Source organism: Rhagoletis pomonella, unplaced genomic scaffold, assembly GCF_013731165.1.
Source record: "Rhagoletis pomonella isolate Grant_MI unplaced genomic scaffold, Rhpom_1.0 Rhpom_scaffold_00004, whole genome shotgun sequence".
Taxonomy (NCBI): Eukaryota; Metazoa; Arthropoda; class Insecta; order Diptera; family Tephritidae; genus Rhagoletis; species Rhagoletis pomonella.
The window spans coordinates 14,173,827-14,198,603 of NW_023458558.1; the positions used below are offsets into that span (position 1 = coordinate 14,173,827).

General features: G+C 36.8%; 1 protein-coding gene across 1 annotated transcript in view; it reads right to left on the reverse strand.

The window, feature by feature from the left end:
- LOC118737057 (cGMP-specific 3',5'-cyclic phosphodiesterase) overlaps positions 1-24,777 on the reverse strand; it is a 90,346-nt gene that overhangs the window by 9,109 nt on the left and 56,460 nt on the right. Inside the window, exon 2 of the mRNA XM_036467303.1 lies at positions 5,055-6,998. Within this exon, the coding sequence (XP_036323196.1) occupies positions 5,055-5,882 (828 nt within the window). The 5' untranslated portion in view covers positions 5,883-6,998. The remainder of the gene's footprint in view (positions 1-5,054; positions 6,999-24,777) is intronic.

The window sequence follows — 24,777 nt, forward strand, 5'->3', positions numbered from 1 at the left end:
CTTCTCATTGCTTGTCCCTTTTAAGTTCAAATTTTTTCATAAGCTTAATTGGCTTTAGAAACTTCCGTGTGCTTTAGAATAAAAATATTTTTTTCAGATATTCGTCTAAACGCCTTAAAGAATTGTAAGTTTCTTGTATCCAAAGGAGTTTAGCCCAATCAGCATATACTCCTATTGAAGAGCCGCGACAGTCCAATTGACCTGTCTTTCGCATGCACGTCTACTTGAGGAGTAGATCAGTGCAATCCGGCTTACACACTATTACTTCAGGTATACATTTAAAACTAAGACCTCGATATTGAAAGTAACAGCTCTGTCTTAGCTTTTAGTCGGGAACAACCTGCTATGAGAACTGTTGAAGCAGAATGGGTAATTAGTTACCTCTGTTCAGCTTATGGTGAGTAGATGTTCCGCGAAGGAAGGTCGTCGCTAATGACGGCCTGGAGGAGCGAGAATGGAAAGGTTTATAGCTCACGTTAACGACGTGGTACTCATCGACAGAGGAAGGTTTTTGGACACATTGTATAATCTTATGGAGGCCACTTCGGCTTAGTCGAAGTCGGGCTTGATCCCGGGAAGGATGCTATCTTGAAAAGCGAATATTGATGAGCGAGTAAGAAAAGGATCCAGGGGCTCTACACTACTATGTAAGCGCTATGGGAAGTCAATTTTGTTGCATGAGGTCATTGAGGTCTAATAGAGTGCACTAGAAAAGTGGAAATTCGTGAGAAGATTATAGCAAACCGTGAAATTAGACATTGCGGATAGGGTTGCCGCAGTCTGCTCCAAGAATGATAGAATACAAGATTGCGCCGATCAGAGAGGATTTTTGAGAATAACTTTTGTGTGACGTCACACTGGCGCAATTGCGAAAGAGAAATGCCAAAACGTGAGCAAGAATGGAAGAAGAAGCAAAAATGTTGCAAGGAAAACGTAAACAAGTTGCACAAGTGTGACGTCATGCAAACAACCATTCTGTCAAATTTGTTAAGAGAGGAATAGCGGTCCGAGATCGGCGCAACCTTTGTATTCTCTCAATCGTGAGTCTGCTTTGTCATGAGGCTAAGTATCACTGGTTGCTATTTCTGAAATATTTAAAATTTCCGACTTCAAACCTAAAGAAACAAATCGGTGCGTATCAAGGCTGGTTCTAATTGGAACCTTCTCTACAGATATTCCTCTAGCTGAGGGGCAACGTCTGCAACAGGGGCTCAGTCAAGTGAGATGATAGAACGCTTTGTTACTCTTAAGTTTAGGCTGCCAAAGTGTTCGGTAGATGGGGGTGGCTACGTACTGGCGAAATATGTAAAGATCAGAAGGGTAAAAATAGAAACTGGCCGGAAAATGTTTGTCATTTTTATCGGTCGTCTCGGATTATATTCAAATCAGAAAGAAAGGAATATTGCAGGAATTGCGTAGATGATTAATTGACTAGGCAGGGAACGCTTGAGGTCATCTATCCAGACAGGGAGGGTATCTGAGTTCCAGTGACAGCCTGCGTACTGATGAACTCAGTCGATTCAGCAAGCGCTGGTCGAAAGCTTTGACATGCTAAATTTGCATAGTCCTTCTCGATAGCGGAAACTTCCGCAGCTAGCTAGCACCTAATCTTAGTTCTGATAGAACTCCTGACTGGATTCAATCCGTTAGCAATCCATGCAGTACAATATAATATCGCATTGGACCACAGCTGTGCCTTTTTTTCAAGAAAACTTGGCTGAAAAATTTAAAAAATGGAAATTAGCTAGTTGTGGAACTTAAGTTTGGACGGCCAGTGCTTTTACTAAAAACTTCACATGAATTTCATACATTTATCGTCCCAAGAAAATTTTCTAAGAGGTAACTCAATGGACAACATAAGAAATGTGTAAGTGAAACTTTAAAATTAAATTTAAATTAAATTTAAAAACTTTACTCCTCTGTTTTCCGTAAAATTTTGCTTATTTTAATTATGGTAAATCACTAAAAATATTTTCTGGTATACACTTGAACGCATTGCTCAATGGCCCTTAACTTTTGTAAAGTTTAAATGTACAATAACGGTTCAATGGTAATACTCGAAACACTCGCATGACAGATCTACTGACAGCCCATCAATAATAAATAAAGCCAGAATGTCGAGTAAGAGTTTTTCGAAGTTTTCGTTGCGAGGTCACGTGTCTCGTGTTGGCTGCTGATTGTTTTCAATGCAACGTCAATAAAAGTCGGAAATAAATGGATTTTTTTTGTTTTTTTTAGGAAACTGTACGCGTGGGCACGCAAACAAATAAAGTACACGTATTTTTTAGCAAATGTTTTTGCAAATACATTTACGACTTTTTTTGATTCACTGACAGTATTGAATTGTGGTTACATTGGGAATGTTGTTGTTGACTCATTTTGAGACTAACAATAAGTGCATGTAGTTCACAAGGTTATTTCAAAATTGTAAATTGGGTTACAACATTTTAGAGGACATGAGTTGAAATAAGCACCGAAACTTCAATTAGTTAGTGATGCGATTATGTTTTTCTAAATTGTTTGAATAATGCAATGCATTTGAAGTCTTTAAAGCGATAGTGCAATTCTTAAATATCTATGAATTATTGGTCTCCGTTAATGGTAGGAAATTAATAGGAGGGCAATTTGAAAAGTTAGTGTTATTTTGCATTTCCCGCGCAGTAAATTTAAATGCAATACCGCTCCTGTAAACTCATTGACTAACAGACTACTGTAAAATTTAAAAGCCTATTAACGGCGAAGAAAAATGGCCGCCGAGATCTTGCGGTTCGACACCATTGAACTATTTTCTGTGAGGTCTATGCCAATTAGCTCGAGACAAACAATTCCATACTGTGATGTCACAGGAGACGGGCGGGCATTTAATAAAAATAAAATATGTAAATAAAAATAATTTCTACAAAATTGGTTGTATTTTATTTACATTGAATCACACTGTAGTATGCTCTGTATAATATGCGTAAGATTCCGGGCTAACGCTGAACTCATCGGTGTCCGATTTTCGTGAAATCTGCGAAAATGCTATTTTCTATGCTATGATATTTTTGAATCTTAAAAGCTGAAATAAGTAGTGTGAAATCTCAATTTAAAAAGAGAAGAGAAAATAGCTCACCTATTAAAAAATAATAAATAAAATGCATAGTATATTATGCTCACGTTTTTTATGATACGTATAAAATGTTAACACGCCACTCAGCAGACATTTTATTTTAAAACTATCAATGAAGACTGTAACAACTTGCCAAGCAACGTTGCACAAACAACTCGTAAATTTTATGAATAAACTTTATGAATTGCTTGTTCAATTTGTTACTAAAGCGCAGCCAGCAATCTATGTATGTATTTTGGCCAAAAGTGCTATAAAGCGCAACAAATGCAAAGCAAGGCGGAAAGCCAGAAACCCGCCAACCGGAAGCCACATAAAACCACACATTCAAGCAACAACTGGCGACACACCAAGTAGCAAATATCAACAGCTGCCGGCGAATGCAACTTTATGGCCAATAGTTATGAAAATACATACATACATATATACACTTATTTATATATAACATTTAATGGATGTAAAGGTTTATGCACTGTTCGTAAATAACGATTAAATTTTAAAGTGTTACGCAAGCAGCGCGAGTCGTTATATGTACTGTAGTTGTTTTTAATGCTCGCATAATATTTTATTTTGTTGCTATTGGAAAATTGGCTTTGCACACGTACATATGTATGCACATTAGGGTGGTCTCACCCCCTAGAATGGTTCTATACTGAAAAAAATATACCGCAATTTTTTTTTAATAGAAAAAAAAATATTTAAAGGTTGCTCAAAGCGCTTAGAGTTTTCCATGTATTTATTATATATGGAAAAAAAACCGCTTTTCGTAAAAATGGTATATAGTTCCTGAAAATCAGTATCTTTCCATCGGATAACTCTGTTTCACTTCAGGAGATTCCCACTAATAATAATCTTTTATTTATTTAATAATTTTTTCAAAGTAACTATATTTTATAGGTCCGCCAAAATCCCCAAAAAATGCCAGCAAATGCAATAGGGGAAAATGGTTAAATAAACAATTCGGTATTTTTATTGGAAGTCTCTTGACGAGAACCAGATTTTTCCGATCGAAAGACAATGATTTTCAAGAATTCTATACTATTTCTACGAAAAGCTCTAAATATTTTTTGATTTAAAAATAAAAAACAATAGGAGTATATTTGTTCGCTATACATAGAACAATCCCAGGGGGTGAGAGCATTAAAATTCCGACTTTACCTATTTTATACCACCCTAATGTACACACTTATGCAGTTAAAATTGGCTGCGAAATTGCCAGGCTCTTCGCTGTTGTTAGGCATAATTTATTTTTTCGCATTTCGGCTGATATTAAGTGACCAGCGTTGTACCGCACTCAACTCAGGTGTAGCCGAAACTTGAAATTAACTGTGTGAGTGTTTCTAAAATGCACTAAAAAAAAGTCTACTGGAGTTAGGAAGTTAGAGCGCATGTAAAGTGTCATCCTTGTCGGAATCAGTGGAACGCTCCGGACAACTCCCTATCTAGCGCTGGTGGGTGAGTAGGAAGCCTTGGTATTAGCACCCAGCAAACTTTAAGAACTAGGACTTCATACCCGAAAAAAAAGGATCGTCGTGCATCGGGGTTAGAGGCCCGATTGGATTTTTCTCTGCGTTATATGCATATCAGGGCGCAGTGAGATTTTAGGAGACTGCAGGCCCGATTAATTTCCGGTGGGCAGTAAATGGCAAAACTTTTACTGGGCATTAAATTGAAAAAACCTCTATCATCTCTATCAAAGCTAAATAAACATATTAAAAATAAAATGTTAATAAGCAACAATAACATTGACTCTATCATTGAAATTTACTAAATAGCACAACATTTCCGTCATTTCAATCCCTAGTGGAAATTTTCAATAAAAATTGAATTTAAAGGTTTTAGAAAATACTTTAAAAGTCTCATTATTTTAAATATGCCACGATATTTCAATGAATCGTCCTAATACCTATATCTATGTTCAAAAACCACTATCCCTACAATTACTCACCGGCACAGGTGACGCCGCCATCCATTGCTGAAACAGATCGGATGTCACTGATGGTCGTTTCGGGGGCTTTCGGGAATCGATGAATTCGTGCAATCGCGCCAATGCCTCTGGCGGTGCACGCTCCATCAGCCATTTCTCGAATGCTTCCGGCTTTTCCTCGAACAAACGCGCCACTTCGTCTACTTCTTGTTGCGTGGCTTCACGTCGGGCAACTTTGCCGCCATTACTGCATGCGGCTGCCCGCTCGGCCGCTGCTGCAGTTGTCGTCGTCGGCGTCATCGCGTGCACAATCGGACTACAACAACTCACCGGCGAATTGAGAGCCGTATTGTCTGCGCTATTGTTGGGGGAATGCTTTAGCGTCGCCATGTCACAAGCGGATATCGAGTTAGTTGCGCTGTTGTTGCTGGTAATGGTAGTGGTGGCGCCATTGTCGGTGGATTGTGTGCGTTCACGCGGACTAGTTGCGTCTGCTGTGGGTGATTGAACTGAACCGCACGAGGAACGTTTGCTGGACAAGCTGGTTGTCATACTGTCGCCGCTATCGACTACACGCTCGTTGTTGTTTTGATTCAAGTGTGGCTTATCAGTTTTTATAAGTGACGGCAATTTGTCCACGTGATGACCATCTCCATTTGTAAAAGATTTATTTATGCTGACATCGGGGTCATCGATAGAGCTAACTATGCTTTTGAGCAAAGAGCCAGTTAAGTCGCCATCTGCTGTCGTGGCAACCGGAGATGTTGCCGTGCCTGCTGCGGTTGGCGTTGTCATTGCTGTTACTGTTGCTGTTGCTGTTGGTGCAGCTGTCGGTGACACATCTGTCATTTTGAATTAGGTATGTGTTAGGTTGTTGATTTTGTTGTTGCTGCTCATACATGAAATTTCTTGAGGAAATCATTGGCATGAGCGTAACCAGTTCAATAGCCGTTCACTCACATTTGGCATACAGTTACTCGCTCCCACATTGTCTGACTCAAGATATGTTTTTAGTAACTACATACATCAGTGCTTGTGTGCGTTTGTGCGTTCCGTTAAACTTACAGGTTTAATTGACAGTAACTAACTTCGATCGGCTGTCAATTTTGTTCACAAGTAGGTACATGTACTAAGTATACATTTGCTGAAACGTGCGCCCTCATTCACTTCAAGTTCCTGGACACTTGCGAATATGTAATTTGTTGCGCTCAATGCTCTTAAGCTTCCGCCAGGTTCCGTTACGCGCCCACTTGCCCTGTTACCAGCACATTCGCACTAAGTACAACGTCCGATTTGTTCGATTCTACAGCTCTAATCCAATTTCGTTGCCTTGTCGGTTTTCCACTCACACAACTTATAGAGCAGTCACTTCACACGTTCGTAACGGCTCAAGTGGTAGTGGTTAACAAGCAACCCGTTGTGTTTTGTATTCTGACGTCCGTCGCCTGGTTATCCTGTCTGTTTTTACTTTTATCCCCTACACCTGCTGCTAAGCAGATAATTGATGACCGTTTTCTAATTTTAGTTGCTTCTGCTGTGGGGTTTTTGCACTTTGTTTTTCACTTTTCGAATGAGTTTTTGTTACGTATTCTGGCGATTTTCTGCTACACACAACTTTTCGCCTGTTGGCTTTCTTCTGTTGTACTAAGCTGCTGTTATCCTGGGCGCTTTTCTTTTCTTCGAGCTTACATTTATTTTGTGTTTATTTCTATACTTCCGTCAGATAAAAGTTAAATGGTCACAAGTGTGTGTTATGTTTATATTAGTGTTACTTGTTTCTTTGAAGGAATTATGCATCGCTTATTTCGTAGAAGTAGAAGTTCATCATTTGTGTACTCTCTAGATAATACCTATGTAAGTATTAGCTTGTTATGTGTTTGGTTTCCGATGTGCACGTTTCCAATCTGGGAGTCCCAACTAGCAAAGTTGAGGAACAGCTGGTGGCTTAAGTTTTCCTGGTTGTTACTGCAAGAAAGATACAAGAAAGTTTTGATAAACAATTGGCAAGTAAGTTTAATTGTGTAATAATTCTATTAAGTATGAGATGGAAAATATCTTTACGGAGGGCAATAACTAACTTGCATATTTGTATAGAACATAAATTTTATGAGTACTGGGCCGTGGAATACATAAATACGAGATACGCAAACGGCGTAATTTTCCCAAGATATTTTAATTTTAAGTTTGCATTTTGAATGAGAAAAATTCAAACTTTACAACGGAAAATGTTACTCATTCGCGTATGAGTAACATTCTTTATTGCTCGCATTTCATTTGACCATTCATAACTTTTATATTTATTCATCAAATTTCTACTTTCTATGCTTGAAAGATGCTCCAGAGACCCGGCAGTATAAACATAATATTAATTGAGAGTTGCTGGCAGTAGGCATCGCCTCCAACTGTGCCGTCCAGCTTCGATCTGCCCGTGAAGTTGTTTATTGGACCTTTACTCCAGAGACTGATATGCGTGGAGAAGCATTCATTTTTAGGCCAGCCTCAGAGTACTCCGTTCCTTTACTTCCGGTAAGAAGTTGAAGGTTTTGAGAATTATCGTTTGCCCGTACGCTGGGTTTTGTTCCTACTGGCTGAGCGCACCGACACCACTTTGCCCGCCATGTAAATAGGTGCGACACTGAGCATAACATTTAGCGCTAGAGTACGAGCCATCCGGACTGCACCGCTGATTCCGACGGGAGCCGCCCTTTGCACGCGGTCCATCAGGGAAAACAATATTTTGTGGCCTAAAAATCAGCGGTGTCCGAGTCTTCGATGGATTAGCCAACTCTAATGTCAGACTGATAAGCCCCGGTAATGCCCTTGATGGTGGCTTTACCCTTCTTGGAGGTCGAGCGTGCGAAATTAAGGAATATTTCCGTCTGACCATATTCGCCGCCATATTTTACCCCACATCTCCACCTGAAACTTCTATCTCAGCACTGTTTTTTTAACAGAGTCTGTAGAAGGTGGAGACGTGGCGTTAAGAGCGTAGATGACACTGTTCGCCAGAGGTTGGTAGCGGAACATCATATCCACGCTATTTACTTAGCAAGTTAAACAATTTTCCCTCTAAGCAATACTCCACGTATTTTTCTCCTTACCCCGGTCTTAAGAATTTAAGTATGTAAGTCCTCGAACTTGTTGGTAGGCCGTTATTCCAGCATTTATTTCTTCGTATTTTACTGCAATGTTTGGCCGAAATGTACTTACGCCTAAAACGGATTGTATGCATGTATTACCCGTCTCACACTTATCTTGCAATTAGTTGCCATTTATTGAGAAATAATCGATAAATCGAAATTTTAAAAACACTTTTTTTACAGTTGGTATTCACAAAAACATTTTTCATACCAATTTTCTAATTATCTAGTTACTTAGCGTAAAATAAAATAAAACGAGTATTTTTAGCGCCGATAATTATTTATTGTTTAACCATTTTTGCAAAAACAAAAGTTTTAATAAGCGTTTCATTATTAAGCGGTTGCGTTTCTTGGTGGATGTAGCGCCAGCTTTTGAAAAAAGGCGCCCAGCAGGCACCGAGGTACCAACTAAATGAGAGTATTTTTCCGAAAGTCCGTAAAGTTTTGGGTAAACAGTTTTCATTTTCCTCAACTTGCCTTCATACGGCTTATTTACAACCAACTTCTAGTAATTTAGAATCGAACACGAAAAGAATCGATTAATGAAGCACAAAACTACGATACAATTAAATCGTAAATTGGCCAAAAATAATCGATTAATTTAATCAAGTGATTAGTCGCTGCCATCCCTACACTTATCCAAATATAATCAATCGGGGTTTATGATTTCTAACTATCTAGTCTCATAACTTTGTGTAAGTTATCAACTGGAATATGGTTAATAGAATATACGTACATATGTTTAATAATATTTCAGGACCCAGTGAAGTTGATCAGCCTCAAATCATTTGCCAAATATTTTTTGTTAGGGTTATTTAGAATTCAGACATTCTAACAGCATACGTTTAGATCGAAATTCTGTACACGTTATCCGGGAAAATCAAAAAGGATGAGCTTTTCGACTTTTATTATAATTAAAAGCTGATTTAAGGTAGCGGGTCGCAAACACTGCACACTGCTAGTTAGAAAGCTGGGAGCATTCCCATGCTGGTTTTAATGGAATTCCGAACATATTCCATGTCTCTGTCGGTTGTTCGGTCCTAGTCATTTAGGACAAAAAGAGAGAGTTGAATTCCATTGACTACATGTGCCCTTCTTATTTTGTAAATATGGGCCTCGTATAAATCTAAATCTTTCTGACCGAGGGTGAACCGGAAACGGTCTGGGGATCCTTACGATTGTAAAGCCACAGCTTACGATTCTGATGGGTATGCTGCCAGAATACTGTATGATTTGGGATTCACCCAGTGAGATTAAACGTTAAATCGGATCTTTTTTTGTGGAAGTTACATTAAAGACGATGAGCAGGAATCATCTCAACACTTCCCGTTAGATTGCCAGGGTTTGCTAGACTGAGGCTTGGACACCCCTTCTAATGGGCCTGAAGCAGCTGTCAAGGGCCTACATCTGACACTTGTGCCACACCATTTTTGTTTCAACTTAAATACATACATACGTTGTCGGCCGCTGTGGTGTAGTGGTAAGCAGTGCGCGCTTCCACTGCGCAACGCCTGGGTTCAAACCCTCGTCAAAGCAACATCGCAAAAAATATAGAAAAAAGGGTTTTTCTTAACAGCGGTCGTCCCTCGGCAGGCAATGGCAAACCTCCGAGTATATTTCTGCCATGAAAAACAGCTTCTCATAAAAATACAATTGCCGTTCGGAGTCAGCGTAAAACTGTAGGTCCCTCCGCTCTGTGTGACAACATCAAGGCGCACGCCACAAATCGGAGGAGAAGCTCGGCCAAACACTAACAAATGTGTAAGCGCCAATCTATTATTATTATAAAATATATACTATTTAGCTCCTAGCCATCATTTGTTTACTTAAAAAAGATTTTTGTGAGGAGCAATTTTCGTTCGAATACGCTGCACTTCACACTTCATTATATTCATCTAAACTCGTAAATGCGTAAAACTTGTAAATAAATCGGTATTCCGTGCAATTAATTAGGTTTACGAGGTTTAAATATGTGGTTACGAGGCATTTGCGCGTTTAGATGAATTGCTCTAATAGTAATAAAAAGCGAATCGATCGAATCCATTTGGCACCTCTACACATGCAGAGTGATTGCGCTTTACAATGTTTAGTTTGAATCAACATCCTTCCAATCGTTTAAACAAATTTAATTTTTAAGCTATTTAGAAAATCCCTTTTCTATTCACAAAATATATGTATACTGTTGAATAAAAATACTGGAAATATACCTAAATTGTCTCTAAATTTACGCTTCAAATAAAGTGTACAAAATCACTTTTTCTTGTAAGTTTTAGTGGATTTTACTACGTACATGCAACTACTTATTACTACTCATTACTTGAATGCTTTCAAACAAGGGCCATCACATGCGTTTTAATGAAGTTAATCTCTAAAGCCTCGCAGAAAAAAATTAAAACTCAACAGCTATTCGTAAAATTACTGACCTTGAGTGTTTAAATTTACAGATGTATACATTCAGATATAACTCAGATGTGCCACAAAATCCACACAGCTGATAATCCAATTTTATTTTATACTTTATTGTGCACCAAGCTACCGTTTTTTTTACGATGCATGTGTTAAGCAGAAACAAAGCAAAATTAACTGTTAACGAAACGAAAACATCAGCGGAAGGTAAAAGTGCAAGGTTCATTACCAAAAAAACGAAAGCATTCACCCAACTCACTGCACTGGCTGGCCTAGAATGTGCGTTTGTGAGATCATCTTTAACGCCTCGCAGGTAGTACAATGTGTACAATGGAGATTGGCGATAAATTTATGCAATTGCATCTGCATCTGCATCTGCAGCAAAAAGCAATTCAGTCTTAAAACTTTACGATTATAGCCTGTACGGCAAAGCATTCGCGATAACTTGTGCATGTCGCTGGTGGTAAATAGCTGAGTGAAGTGCAGATTTCATGCAGACTGTCTGTTAGCTGTAGTAGCTGCGAGTGGGGTTATAAAAATCTTTACGATATCCTATAAATGGAATTAAAATTTGTTTTACGCGTAGATTTTTCACTGTAAATAAATGAAATGTAAATACATTTTATAGTCCAGCTAAGCGATATCTATAGAAATTTTTGTTAGATTTTTATTATTAGCATAAACATTAATACAGAAAATAAAAAAATTAAGAAAATTAAACCCCGTTCGATAAATAAATACAAACATGTTTTGAATAAAAAAACAAATAGCACAGTCAATTTGGGAAGATCCGCTGAAACTTTCCGTAGAAAATTACACTTTGCGGGAATTTTATGGCGAACCGAGTTTATTTTTTTACAAATACAAAGTAAAAAACAGCGGGGTTTTCAGAAACTAGTTCGAAACGTTTTATTATCAACAAAATAATGGATAGCTAAATGTCGGCCGCTGTGGTGTAGTGGTAAGCAGTGCGCGCTTCCACTCCGCAAGAAAAAAGGTTTTTTTCTTAACAGCGGTCGTCCCTCGGCAGGCAATGGCAAACCTCCGAGTGTATTTCTGCCATGAAAAACAGCTTCTCATAAAAATACAATCGCCGTTCGGAGTCGGCGTAAAACTGTAGGTCCCTCCGTTTTGTGTGACAACTTCAAGGCGCACGCCACAAATCGGAGGAGAAGCTCGGCCAAACACTAACATATGTGTAAGCGCCAATCTATTATTATTATTATAAATGAGCTAGGAGGCATACCTTCTAAAACATATTTTGTCTTGTTCACGAGGAAAACAAAATTTCCTCATTCACCTTACCAAAGCTAGATGGGAGTAGCCTGAACCTTTCTCCCAAGGCAGTATACATCGGTATTATCCTTCACTCCAAGGTTACGTGGAAGCGCAATGTAGAAAAAGAGCAAAGAAGGGCCTAGTAGCGTACTATACCTGCAAAAGGTCCTGGGGACTGTCACCGGTATATACACTACGGTCATTCGACTGATTCCAACCCATAGAGCGCTGATGTGGTTGCAAGCACTGGATAAAAGCAGCAATCAGAAAATAATTGGAAAAGTGCAGAGTCTCGCAAGCTTCGATAAATCCCGCGCCGTAAGCAGCGCACCACAAGAAGGGATTTTTTACTTGAAGCCAGCGCAAGTATTCGTAACAGGCGCAGCCTAAAAAGGGGCTCTAAGCCGAAAGGTTAAGTTTTCATGGGAGGAATGTGTTAAACAAACCAATATTTTTGATGTTTAGTTAGAATATTATTACTAACATATAGGCAAAATTTCGGAATGGTGTGCATTAGTCTACTGTGGTAACCAACGGGCTTTTTAAGGCGTTTTTGAGATTAGGTTTGTATGGGTAGTATGCTTTGAAATAAACCCATAACGCCCAATTTTCGAGAGTTCGCACAAAACGTTATTAAAAATAAATGGACACAATTTCGGAGTCATATATTCGTTGGAGTGCTCTTTATGGCATTTTAAGGCATTTTTGAGATCAGGTTTGTATGGTATGGAGGTATGCTTGAATATAAATTTATTACATCCGTTTTTTTGGAGTTCTTATACAAAATTATTATAAACATATGGACAGATTTTCAGGCTGAAATGTTTTCCATAGGTAGTCAAAAATAGTTCGGAAATTTCGTGAATCGCTGGGTTCACTGAGTTACGTCAAAACCCCTCTATGCTGGGTTCCTGGACATGGTACTATCGATAGTAACAAAATAGTCGACGACATGACTAGAAACGGCTTGGAAATGCAAATAGGCGAAGTGGATAACTTCCTACTACCACCGATTCCTTACTAACTACTAAAGGGGCTCGAAGAAGACACCACAACGATAGCAAATGGCCTGTGAATCAATATGGATGACTGTGAGATCCTAAGACCCTTTTGGCCGAGACACACAATAAAGCTCGTGGCGACGAATTGTTGACGCCAAACAAATGTGAAGTAAGGTCTCTAACCGGCGGCATCACAGGGCATTGGGGCTGAAAAGACGGCGTATATTTAACTAGCAAACAATCTTACGAGTACATATTTCGTGAGATATTAAACATTTTTTAAAACGAACCTTAGTACATACATATGCAAGCCAAATTAAAAGTCTTCGTGTCCAAAAGAATGACTCATATGCAAATTCGCTTGTGTGCTTGTAAACTGACTCCGAAATATTGCATTCTCTTGTATGGGCGATATGTGAGCAATGCAAACTAACTACTATTACATTCTATTCTAGCAGTTGAGTGGCCATAAAGTGAAAGCCTGAGCATGTGAGTGGCTGCAAATGCCAATGCGACATGCAATGGCAATTTGTAAGCACACACTTACATATGTACATATGTATGTATGTATGGTAGACCAGAGCAATCGAGCAACGGTAAACGGCGGCTATGGATAGTGGTCGTGTTGTCGAGGTCACATGCTGTGGGAACATGAGACAATTTTGCATGCTATGCACATATTATCATAAAGCAGCACAAGACCGCACGCCATTTTGTTTATTTACCTTAGTACGGCAATTTATATTGCTGGTGTGCCAGTTACAAAGGCTGCATGTACATATGTGTGTACTTCCGCTTACAATTATAAAATTAGTCTTTTCCAGGATATGGCAGTTTAGTTATGAATACAAAAAGGAAATTTGTTGCTAATAACATACAAAAATATGCCACTTAAATGCAAATTGTAGAATATGCAAAACGAAAGTAGCGAGATTTTAAAGCGAGAGGGAACAAGTGGAAAAGTTTGCATAGGGCACAAAAATGTAGCAATTTGTATAAACCCTTCTGTATGTACATTAGGGTGGTGTTTAAATGTAGGAACAATTTTTCACATCAGATTTCCTAAGCCTCAACCACTACGTCGATGCCACTATAGTCGAAGATATCACTTATAAATTTCGGAGGCGGCTAAATCGTGCCGCATAGGGGGAAGTTCAAATTCCTCTATGGAGACTCAAAAAATTAAAATTAACTTTTTTTCATCTAATGCCCAAATACATACATAAACATTTTGGTCTCGAATGAAGTCTATTAAGGCGTGCCGCTCAGGGATCAAAGCTCAGGTTACCGTATGAAGACGTCTTAACCGACTCCAATCGAGACCAACATTTATATGTGATATCTTCGACTATGTTAGTATAGATTTTGGGTATTATTTAGATTAAAAAAAAATATATTTAAATTTTTTGAGTCTCCATAGAGAAATCTAAACTTTGCCCCCAGTGTGACACGCCTTAGCCGTCCCTAATTGGGGATACAATTTATATGTGATAACTGTGCCAGTGGTTTTACCGATTTGGGGGAGACTGAAAATATCATTTGAGTTTAAGGACCACCCTAATGTACATACATACATACAAAAGTACATCTTGAAAAACATATGTAAATACAAAGGCTTGCTGAGTGCAAAATGGAATGCATATGCGCTACTGTATTTGTGGGCTTTTTTTTTTGTTATTTTACACACTCGAGTGTTTATTTCGCGCGCCTGTGAAGTGTTGGCTCGCGAGTGTCAAATGCCACAAATTAGCTAAATGCTTGTGAAACTTGAAGTAGCGCCCGCATTGGCGTGGTACAATTACAAAAATAACACTATAAAGAGGGCTAATTTCAGAATGGCGTGCGCATAGCATTTAATTTTCACATTTTCAGTTGCATTCGAGCTGTGAATTCTAGCTAACAAATTATATACAATTATAGCCTAACGCACTAATACACCAAGGGCGGGACTTGTGAACACACAAACAGGCGCCACAATTAGTGACTTGAGCCATAAGGCACCGTTAGTGGCGACAGTTAGCAACATAAGCCAACAAAGAGCAGCTGCACTTATCAAACGCCTTTTAGTGTTCTGCATCGCCTGTTTATACCACATCAATAACGCCAGCGTCGTCAACCAGTGGTGCATGGCCGCATGTCAAGTGGCTTTAACAGTCTAAATCACCTCATTGATAACTCGGTCACGTGCATTTTACGCTCTGCACTTCCTTACTTAGACACTGTGTATGTGTGTAGTTTACACATGCTGTCGCCGGCCAAAGTGGATCACCGCTTTATGACGCATAGCTCTACACTGACTTTGCTCATTTGGTGGAGTTGACGATTTGGCTGTTTGTGTGTGTGGTTGATAACAGTTTAAGGGAAGTAACAACTAGCAAGCTAATTTAGCGGACGTGTAATATTGTCAAAGATATAACACGATTTTATTTCTACTTTGCACATCCTTCGCTGAATTTGGGGAAAGATTTTTTGGGAACTTTTTAGCAATGTAAACGGTGTACTATTACATCAAGAACATACCATCTGGGGATGCAAGTACCAGGCTCAATTTATAAAAAGTAAGACGGTTAAAAAGCATAGGTTAGGTTGGCTGGATAGCTACTACGTGGCTTCAGAGAGACCATTAAGGTTTATGGCGTTACCAGATAAATAAACTACGACCACATTAAACAACTATTTCTCGGATAGAATGCTTCGCTATAACAGTGAAAAACAAACGACTGACCAAGCAGTATCAGCTGGCGTGCCCCAGGGATCGGTACTGGGACCCCTTCCTGTGGAACGGCATGAACGAGGTTGTAGGTTTTTTCCGGCGATGTGTCAATCGTGGTGGATGCAACTGGATGACTGTCTTTGCTTCCGTGACCACTTAGAGTATGCTAACCAAAAAGCTGCGAGGATAGCATCCGCTCTTTCTCGGTTAATGGCGAACATCGGCGAGCGAAGATAGCTGATGAGGTAAATCCTAGCAAGAGTGTTAAGATCTATACTCCTATAGGGGACCACGGCCTGGAGTAACGCCTTTAAGCGCTCTGCGTATACTCGGGGCATTAGGACTATGCATCGTCTTTGTGTTCTTATAGTCTGTTCAGCGTTTAGAACAATATCAGAAGATGCAGCCATTGTTATAGCAGGCCTATGCCCACAGTAAACAAGCTTATTCTGGTTTCATTGAGTCAAAAGAAAAAAAACATTAACCAGTTAATCACTGACTACCCGGAGCAATGTTTAAGAACATCGCAGTCCTCTTGGAAAACTGGAACCACTTATGGGGTACATCTTGACAACGAACTCGAGATAAGGCAGAGAGTTAGCTCCCAGGAGGCTAAACCGCTACGTATCCTATCACTGCTCAGAGCCAGTTTGTCCACAACTTCTGCGCCATCCGGTTCTTGGAAAGGTCCAGCTCCCACTCAATCGCTTAGAAGGATATTGATACTTCCTGTATTTGCATAGTTTCCCACAAGGCACATTCTTTGGCAAGCTGTTCGGCCTCCTCCTTGCCCGCGACGCCGGTGTGCCCCGGAACCCTGTATAGATGCACGTCAGTACCAGTATACAGCAAACCTCTGCACTCTGCAACACTTCTCTACGCCCTCCTTATGGTCAATACTTCCGGCTGGAAGAAGCTGCCGATACATTATATTTTCACTATTTCCAAAGGATTTGAGAAAAATTAAATTATCCCTATTATACAAGGATGTTACACTCTCTGGGCGCATGCAAGTGAATAAAAAACATGACCAGATTTTGTAAGTTTTTTAAAAATAAGCCGCACGGTTGCCATTTTTTTGTTCAATAAATTCGTTTAAATAGCATTCAAAATTTCATAGTTAAATGCTTTTCATATTTTCCGTTAAAATTAGAAATTCTCAGTTCGCCTTTCTGTTCTAACATAAATAAATGTGGTGATTGAACGCAAAATCAGCATTGCTGGCATTGCCGACAATATTGACATTGAAATTGGCGTATTTATGCATCAACAAACTGCGCTCTCACTTACGCAGCAACGCCAACAAACAACTGAACTGCACACTTCCAGCTCGAAGAAATAGTAAGTAATCCTTTTGTTTACAGCTACCAGGAATGTAAAAACTTTTTGTGGCAATATTTCTTTTTTTTTTCGCTTTTGCCATAATCCTAAATGCAAAAATAAAAAAGAGGAGTATTCGACTTCCGTCTCAGTAAACAGACATGGTTGTTTCATTCAGCTACTCCCACATCGATGTACAGTTACTCAAACAAATGACCACGTGTTGCTTTTCTACAAATATTCGTAATGTTTTTCGAGATAAATTTTTTTTGTTGTTTCTATATAAAAATATCGTCTAAGCTTTAACCAAAACCGTGTAAATCACAGTTTCAAACCTTATAAAAATTTTAGGAAAAGTCAAAAAATTTTAATCAAAATTTCAACTTTTTATTCTGAATTTTTAGAAGATTTTTGGGTTTTTTTTTGAAACTTGCACTTCATTGGACTAAAATTGTATGGGCTATAAAATCGCATACCCAAAAATTTTCTAAAAATTCGGAATAAAAAATTGAAATTTTGATGAACATTTGTTGAATTGTTGTTGTTGTTGTAGACGATATATAAAAATAACAAAAAATATTTATATCGGAAAACTTTACGAATATTTGAAGAAAATCAACATTTGTTTGAGTCACTGTTTATGCGGTCCTTTACGAATTACATTTTCATCCAATGCACATCTGTGTGTACATAAATATACATTGCAATAACGCTAGCAGTGCTTTCAGTCAACAACTACTCGCAACGCCACCACTGCTCCAAGAGGTCTGCAAAAGCCACAAAAGTGTGTTTCTTTTTGCTTTGATTTTGAGTGCAGCGCCAACTTTTACAGAACTGCTTCGTCGGTCAATCTAAATTGTGGCGTGCTACCACTGCATTTGCCAATATTCAACAATTTACGTTGAATAATTTCATTTAATTCGATAAGTAAATTTCATTGTTTTACTTTATTGAAAAGATTTCTACGAAAATTACATTTGTCATAATTTATAATACTGGATGGGTGATAGCTAATGTGATCTTTTGATTTACGTTGAAATATTTCTTTAATTTTATTTGTCTCCAATCTTAAAAAACAGAGGCATGTGTGCTTTATTTGTATAGCTTTGGAAACTGTCAAACATTTTTTGACCTCTACTACAAGTCAAATGTATGATGCTTGAAGCGTTTTAAAGTTTTAAATAGCCGAAATGTATATTTACGTGTTAAATGAATTCAAGAAAATTGCTACAGTTCTTTTTAAAATTTTACTTAAATAAAAATGCTGCAAGTATGTACATACTTGTAAATAAATGTCTTCATTTCGAAAAATTTTCGTGGAATATTTAAGTAATTCGAAGTTAAGTAAAAACGATTCTTCTGTGTTCCGATATTTTTATCAACCCTTTCGAGACCGTTAACTTATACATTAATAAAATTCTGTTTTGTTTCTTGAGGTCGGTAAAAAACGTTTTTTTTTTAGAACCAAGGAAAAAGTTATTTTTACAACTCAATTTCCTCAAAATTTGTAAGCATAAAAATTTCTTTTTAAACAAGTTTTTTTCTATAAATTATTTGTTTTATGACAAATAATTCTAAAAATAAAGAACACAATTAAATTTCCTCAAAATTGTTTCCATAAAAATTTGCCTCCCTACATTTTTTTCTTTTTGAATAATTAACTATTTCTGCTTTTGGTAAAAAAAATTTTTTTTTCTAAATAAATTTTTTCCTAAACAAATATTCTTACAAAACGATAATTTTCAGAGAAAAGGGTTTTACAAAAAAATATGTTTCTCTTAAAATTCCGTTTTAAAAAAGGATTTTAAAAAAGTTTTTCTTAATGTTTCTTTTCTAAAAATTTTTCCAAACAAATATGTTTTCAAAAATCCATTTTTTTCTTTAACTCATAGTTCTTCAATAACCAATATTTTTCTAATTCATGACATTTTTTAGTTTTTATAAAAATATTTTATTTGTACATATTTCCAAAATGTTATGATAAAAAAAACTAAATAGAAATTGAACATAATTTTCTTATGAGCCGATAGACTCTATGGGAAGCATGTTTCCCTTGGTCTGTAAAGGGATAAGCATATTTGCAATATACTTCCCTTAAAAATGCAATTTTTTAGCTTTAGAAAGATAATTATAGAAACCCCTTAACGTGGCCCAAAGTTATGCGATAACATTCATAAATAAAAATTATAACCTCCTTCTTGTATTGAAGTCGGTTAAAAAAAACGGAACTTTAGCAACGAATATAAACATTTTCCGCAAGCTTCCGAGGCAGCTAAAAAAATGTGTATAAATTTGTTCCTCAATTGATATAATAAAATTTGTGTTTCTAGTTCGGGTTTCGTCACAACATAGAAATTTTTACCTCAAAGAGGAGTTTTATTTAATTTACTCTACAATAAAAGAATTTTCCGCTCTCATGTCTGTCTGTCTATACTTTTGAATTGACGGCCCTATTCCCATTATTATGTTTGCACCTTTATCCATATCCACATCCATATCCATACCAATATCTACATATATCCATAATAATATTCGTAGTCATAAAAAAATTAAATACATTTTTGGCACACACATTTTTGCAAATTGCTTGACCGAGCTTCTAGACCAATTTGTGGTGTACGTTTTGATTTTGCCACGTACCGAGTATTCATAAATATTACACTCAACACACATTTGCTATTTGTTGCATATATCTATGTACATGCGTCAAACTTCCAAATTGAATAATTAAAGTAGATAATCGTGATTTATAACGTTAAATGTTTAACTAATTATTGATGAAGTTTATACACACAAGCAAGTTAATTAAATATAAAATAATATTGATAGCATATAATAGAATTATCATAGTCGCCCCAATTCATAGGCACACTGCTATGCAACACTGTAGTATGTACATTAGGGAGGTCCAAAAATGCATCTGAATAAGTAAAGTCGGAATTTTTATGCTCTCACACCCTAAGATTCTTCTATACCGAAAAAAACTACCTACTACTACTACTACTACTACTACTACTACTACTACTAGTACTAATACTAAAAATATTTATGTTCAAAGTTTTGCATTTTTTTTTTATTTGGAAAAAAGCAACTTTTAGTAGAAATGATATCAAAATCTTACAAATCAATATTTTTCGATTGAAAAACTCATTTTCTCTGCGGAGGTTCCCAGTACTAATACCCAATTGTTTATTTAACCATTTTGTCATATTAACTAATAATTATAGCTCCGCCAAAAAACCCAAAAACCCCGAAAATTCAATGGGGGACCAATAAAAAATCGCTTCTATTACTTTTTTTCGATATAGAAAAATCATAGGGGATGAGGGCATTAAAATTCCGACTTTACTCTTTTTGGCCACCCTAATGTACATACATATGGCCACGGTCTAATGGATTCTAAGCATTCTTACTGCCATAAGGTGTTTCAACTCTTCGTAAAACATTTAATGAAGCGTAATGAATACTTAATTAAATATTTAGTATGCTGCTTACTTGAAGATAAGTAGCCCTCACACACTTGCGGGGGTGTGGAACATAAAGCAAGTACAAATTATCTCTTACCGCTGGATAATACTCCGCAGACATTAAATGAAAAGGCAAAATTCCACTTCAGCGGATGCTGACAACGCAGCTTTTGACTTTAAATTTGTAGCTTCATTTTATGTACCGTTTTACTGCACAGTTGGCATTATTTTATGCGCTACTGAGCTTAGTTAACTGACATTTTTAACGCATATGTACAGAGGCAGATAGCCAACTGGGACACGCTGCGATCGGGTGCAATAAGAGCTATGTGGACCGTTATTGGGAAGGGAAGAGTGAAACGAGACGTATTTGCCGCGAATAGCTTGAAATGCTGGCCGCCAGAAAGAATTCACGAAAATTTGATCAAAGTCCAGGGCGAACTCCGGTGACAGCAACTATGGAGACCTTACGACCGATGTCCAGAACGTACTTTAATTATGGAGGAGTGAACTCTTAGTTTCACTATGAAAAATTAAAATTATTTAAAATCTTAAACAAAAAAGATATGAAAAATTACCCACCCACATTTTCCGTATGATTGGCGTTGGCAAGATAGCATTCTCAATTTTAAAAATATGGTGATTAAACTGGAAGAGCTTACAAATTGAAACTTAGCTGCTAACTTCCTAGCAATTCATGACAGTAATCTGCCAAAGTAGTGAAAATTCAGCAGCTCATACAGCTTACCAAGTCGGTCAGCAAACGAAAATGAAAACAAATAGAAGCGAAATTGTGTAGCAAATGATTTGCCATGCAACAATCATCCATTTAGGAGCAGCGGTGGCAGATGAAGGACAGCGTGAGAATTGTGAATCAGTGAATTTCGCCAGCTTAATGAAGTGATACAATTAAAATGAGACAATTGAAATAAGGAAAGATAAAGAGCATGCTTTCAAAGGAAGTGCACAAAAACACAAAATTATGTGGGCGGAGGAGGGGGGGGAATAAAAGCAATTCTGTATCTTCATTACTTACTGTAAGGATGGTGCCTCGTATACAGTTTACATACATATGTATATATACATAGTATGCGTTGTGCAACAAGCGACTGTTAAAGCAGCAGCAAATAAATAAGTAACTACATGTGTGACAATAAATAAATACATACATACATATATATGCAAAGGTACATTAGAGTGGTCCAAAAACAACAAAGTCGGAATTTTATTGCCGCCACCCCCTAGGATTGTTCTGAACCGAAAAAATATACACCAATTTTTTTATTTTGAAATCAACAAATATTTAGGGTGTTTTCGCAGCGCTCAAAGTTTTCCATGTATTTTATATGGGGAAAAAACAACTTTTCGCAGAAATTATATAAAATTCTTGAAATTCAATATTTTTCAATCGGAAAACTGTGGTTCTCTTTAAGAGACCTCCATTATTAATGTCCAATTGCTTATTTAACCATTTTTTAATATTAAAAATTTTTTATTGTTCCCCACATTGCATTTGCTGGAGGTTTTGGAGTACCAATAAAATATAGTTACCATGAAAAAATGGTTAAAGAAACAATCGAGTATTATTATTGGGAATCTTCTGAAGATAAGCAAAGTTATATTACATATATATATATAGTATCGGTATAGAACCATCCTAGGGGGTGGCGGCACTGAAAATCCGACCTTATTTTCTCACATACATTTTTGGACCACTTTAATGTACATAAATATATGAGTCTGTACGAGAATACAGAGAAAAAGAGGAGAAGCCTGAATAAGAATTGTTGCGTCTTTTTAATTCCTGTCGACTGTGTTCCCGTATATGTATGTATGTATTTATATAAATATTTACTACATGTACGCATTTATACATCAACATACTTTATACACGCTTAAGATATTTGAACCAATTACAAAAAGCTAACATGCATACATATGTACATACGAGTATTCATATATTTAAATTTCTGATGATCACATATTTCGTTTGAGACACAACGGCAAGGCACACATTCTTTATTTATGTCCCTACGCAATATGTGTGTTTGTTTTGAATTTATAGCATATTTGGGATTGCAAGTCATGTCCCTAGCCGCTCAACTGGGATCCAACATGCAAACAGATGTCGCGCCCTTATAACTACGAACTTAGAAAACTACATACAAACATTGACAAGCAAGAATGTAGAACAAAGCAACCCATATGCAGATAAAAACATAAAGAGGTTATACAGCTATGTACATATGTATTAGGGATGTTTCGATTGTCATATTTTTCACATTCCTGAATGCGAATGCGAATGATAGGAATAACATAAAAAAAGCTTAGGCGACTATCACTTGCTGGTCAAAAGTCGAAAAGTAACCACATTGACTTGAAACTTAGTGTTTGGGGGTTTTTGAGATCGCTAATTTCAAAATATAATGTCAGATTTTCGAAATTCAGAATGGCGGATCCAATATGGCGACCAAATTTTATAACTTTTTACTTTTCACCAAAGATTTATATATAAGAGGGGTTTGGATCCAGTAAGGCGTTATCAGAAAAAAAAATTTAAATCAAAAAATTTGTTTAGTTTTTGCTACATTTTTTCTAATCACAGCTGCTTCAAATAAAAACTTTTTCCTTTAAATATAAGCTTATATTTGTATTTATTTGAAAGGCAGCAAAATGTTTAAAACAACAGTTTTTTGCGCCTTTGTTGACTGCTGCTTTCCAAACATCAAAAGGCACGGCAAAACATAAATACATTTTCTTATAAAAAAGCCCATTATTCAAAAAAAATTCAAAAAAATGCCACATGATTCTCAGCTCACAAACTCTAAATTGAACATTTTTATTGCCCACAAAGCTTGAAGACCGCCAAATGAAACCAATTTCTTATATATCTACTTAAATAATATTAGTACCCAAATTAGAGTCCATGTTGAAAATGAGTTTTATTTTATTTAGCAAGTTATATGTATGTTAGTTTTATTTTTCGTTAATCAAACAAATATTCATTTCAATTCTCGTTTATGAAGTATATTTCTCACTCGAAGACTTATATCATTTCGAGCTAAATACAAGTATACTGACTACGAAAGAAATAGAAATAAAGGGACAAAAAAATCGATTTATCGATACTCAAAAAAATTACTTTTGCCCAGCAAATAGTAGCTGCTAGACCATAGTGCAGTGTTTTAATCTAGTAGTCAAAGTTCAGAAGGGGACATATTATATTTCGAAAAAAGTAATTTTAGTTCAGTTTTGCGCCAATCGAGATGATTTTCACCGAGATAAGCTCGTTCTTCTTTAAGATAGGCCTTCAATTGAGTTTTAGTTTCACATTTTCTAATGTCTCCAGATTCTACATCCGAGCCTTCGCTTTCACTGGAGGAATCTAAAATTATTCCTAGGTTGCTTATAAGACTTTTAGCACCACTTGTTGAAGGCACATCAATTTGCTTGATATACCACTTAACCGTTTAGCGCCTGAAGCTAAAAGTCGGTTAATGTCCGCACCCTGGTTATACAGACTTAGAGCTATTTCAACAATATTCGAAAGGACTCTCTGCCCATGTACACATTCCCATTCGCAAAACATTCGTATCATTTGATGCAAATGCGAGTGTGTAAAATAATGCGAATCACTCGCATAACGAAAGCGAATGCAAATATTCGCAATATCCTTGATATGTATGTATATATTTGTGGTCGCCGATTGGCGAAATTAATACCCGGGGAACTAACTTTTCTTCACTAGGGAATTTTTAATGCGAAATTGCCTGCAATGCAAACAGACATTTACGAAATGAGCTTTGTAACTTATGAATGCCTAAAAGGATTGAAGTTAGAGTGAAGAATAAAAAAATAAAATAAAAATAAAGTGTGTTGTACATGCAACTTAAATATGGGGTAACTCCAGCGAAAACGACACAACTGGTAAAAAATAACTACAAGACTGCGTTTAAATCTGTGGAAATAGTAAATCAGGAGGGATTATTCCTTAGAAATCGGTTTTTATGGATTTGTTTTCCACTATTTTCTCTATATTTATTACTGTTATAAACGCAGCCGCCGGAAATTTGTTCTATTAAAAAAAAAAAAAAAAATAGACAAAATCAAATATTTCGATGGCGAGAAGATATACAGAAATAAATGTAATGGTAAAGTCTTTGAGGTGGATAATGAAAAAAAAAATAGTCTTCTTGGATAAAATAATAACCTTGCCCTTTTAATTAACTTCGAAAATAGGAGGTCTTAAATTTTTTTTCGATTTTACGATTTTTATGCTTAAATATCGATGCCTGCAGTTCGGGGTTACCCAATTTCAATAATCTCAAGAATATTTCATTTAATATGGTTATTTCAGAATAAAGACCATTAATTTTAATACATACATATTTTTTCTTGCAAATTGCTGAAATATGTTAT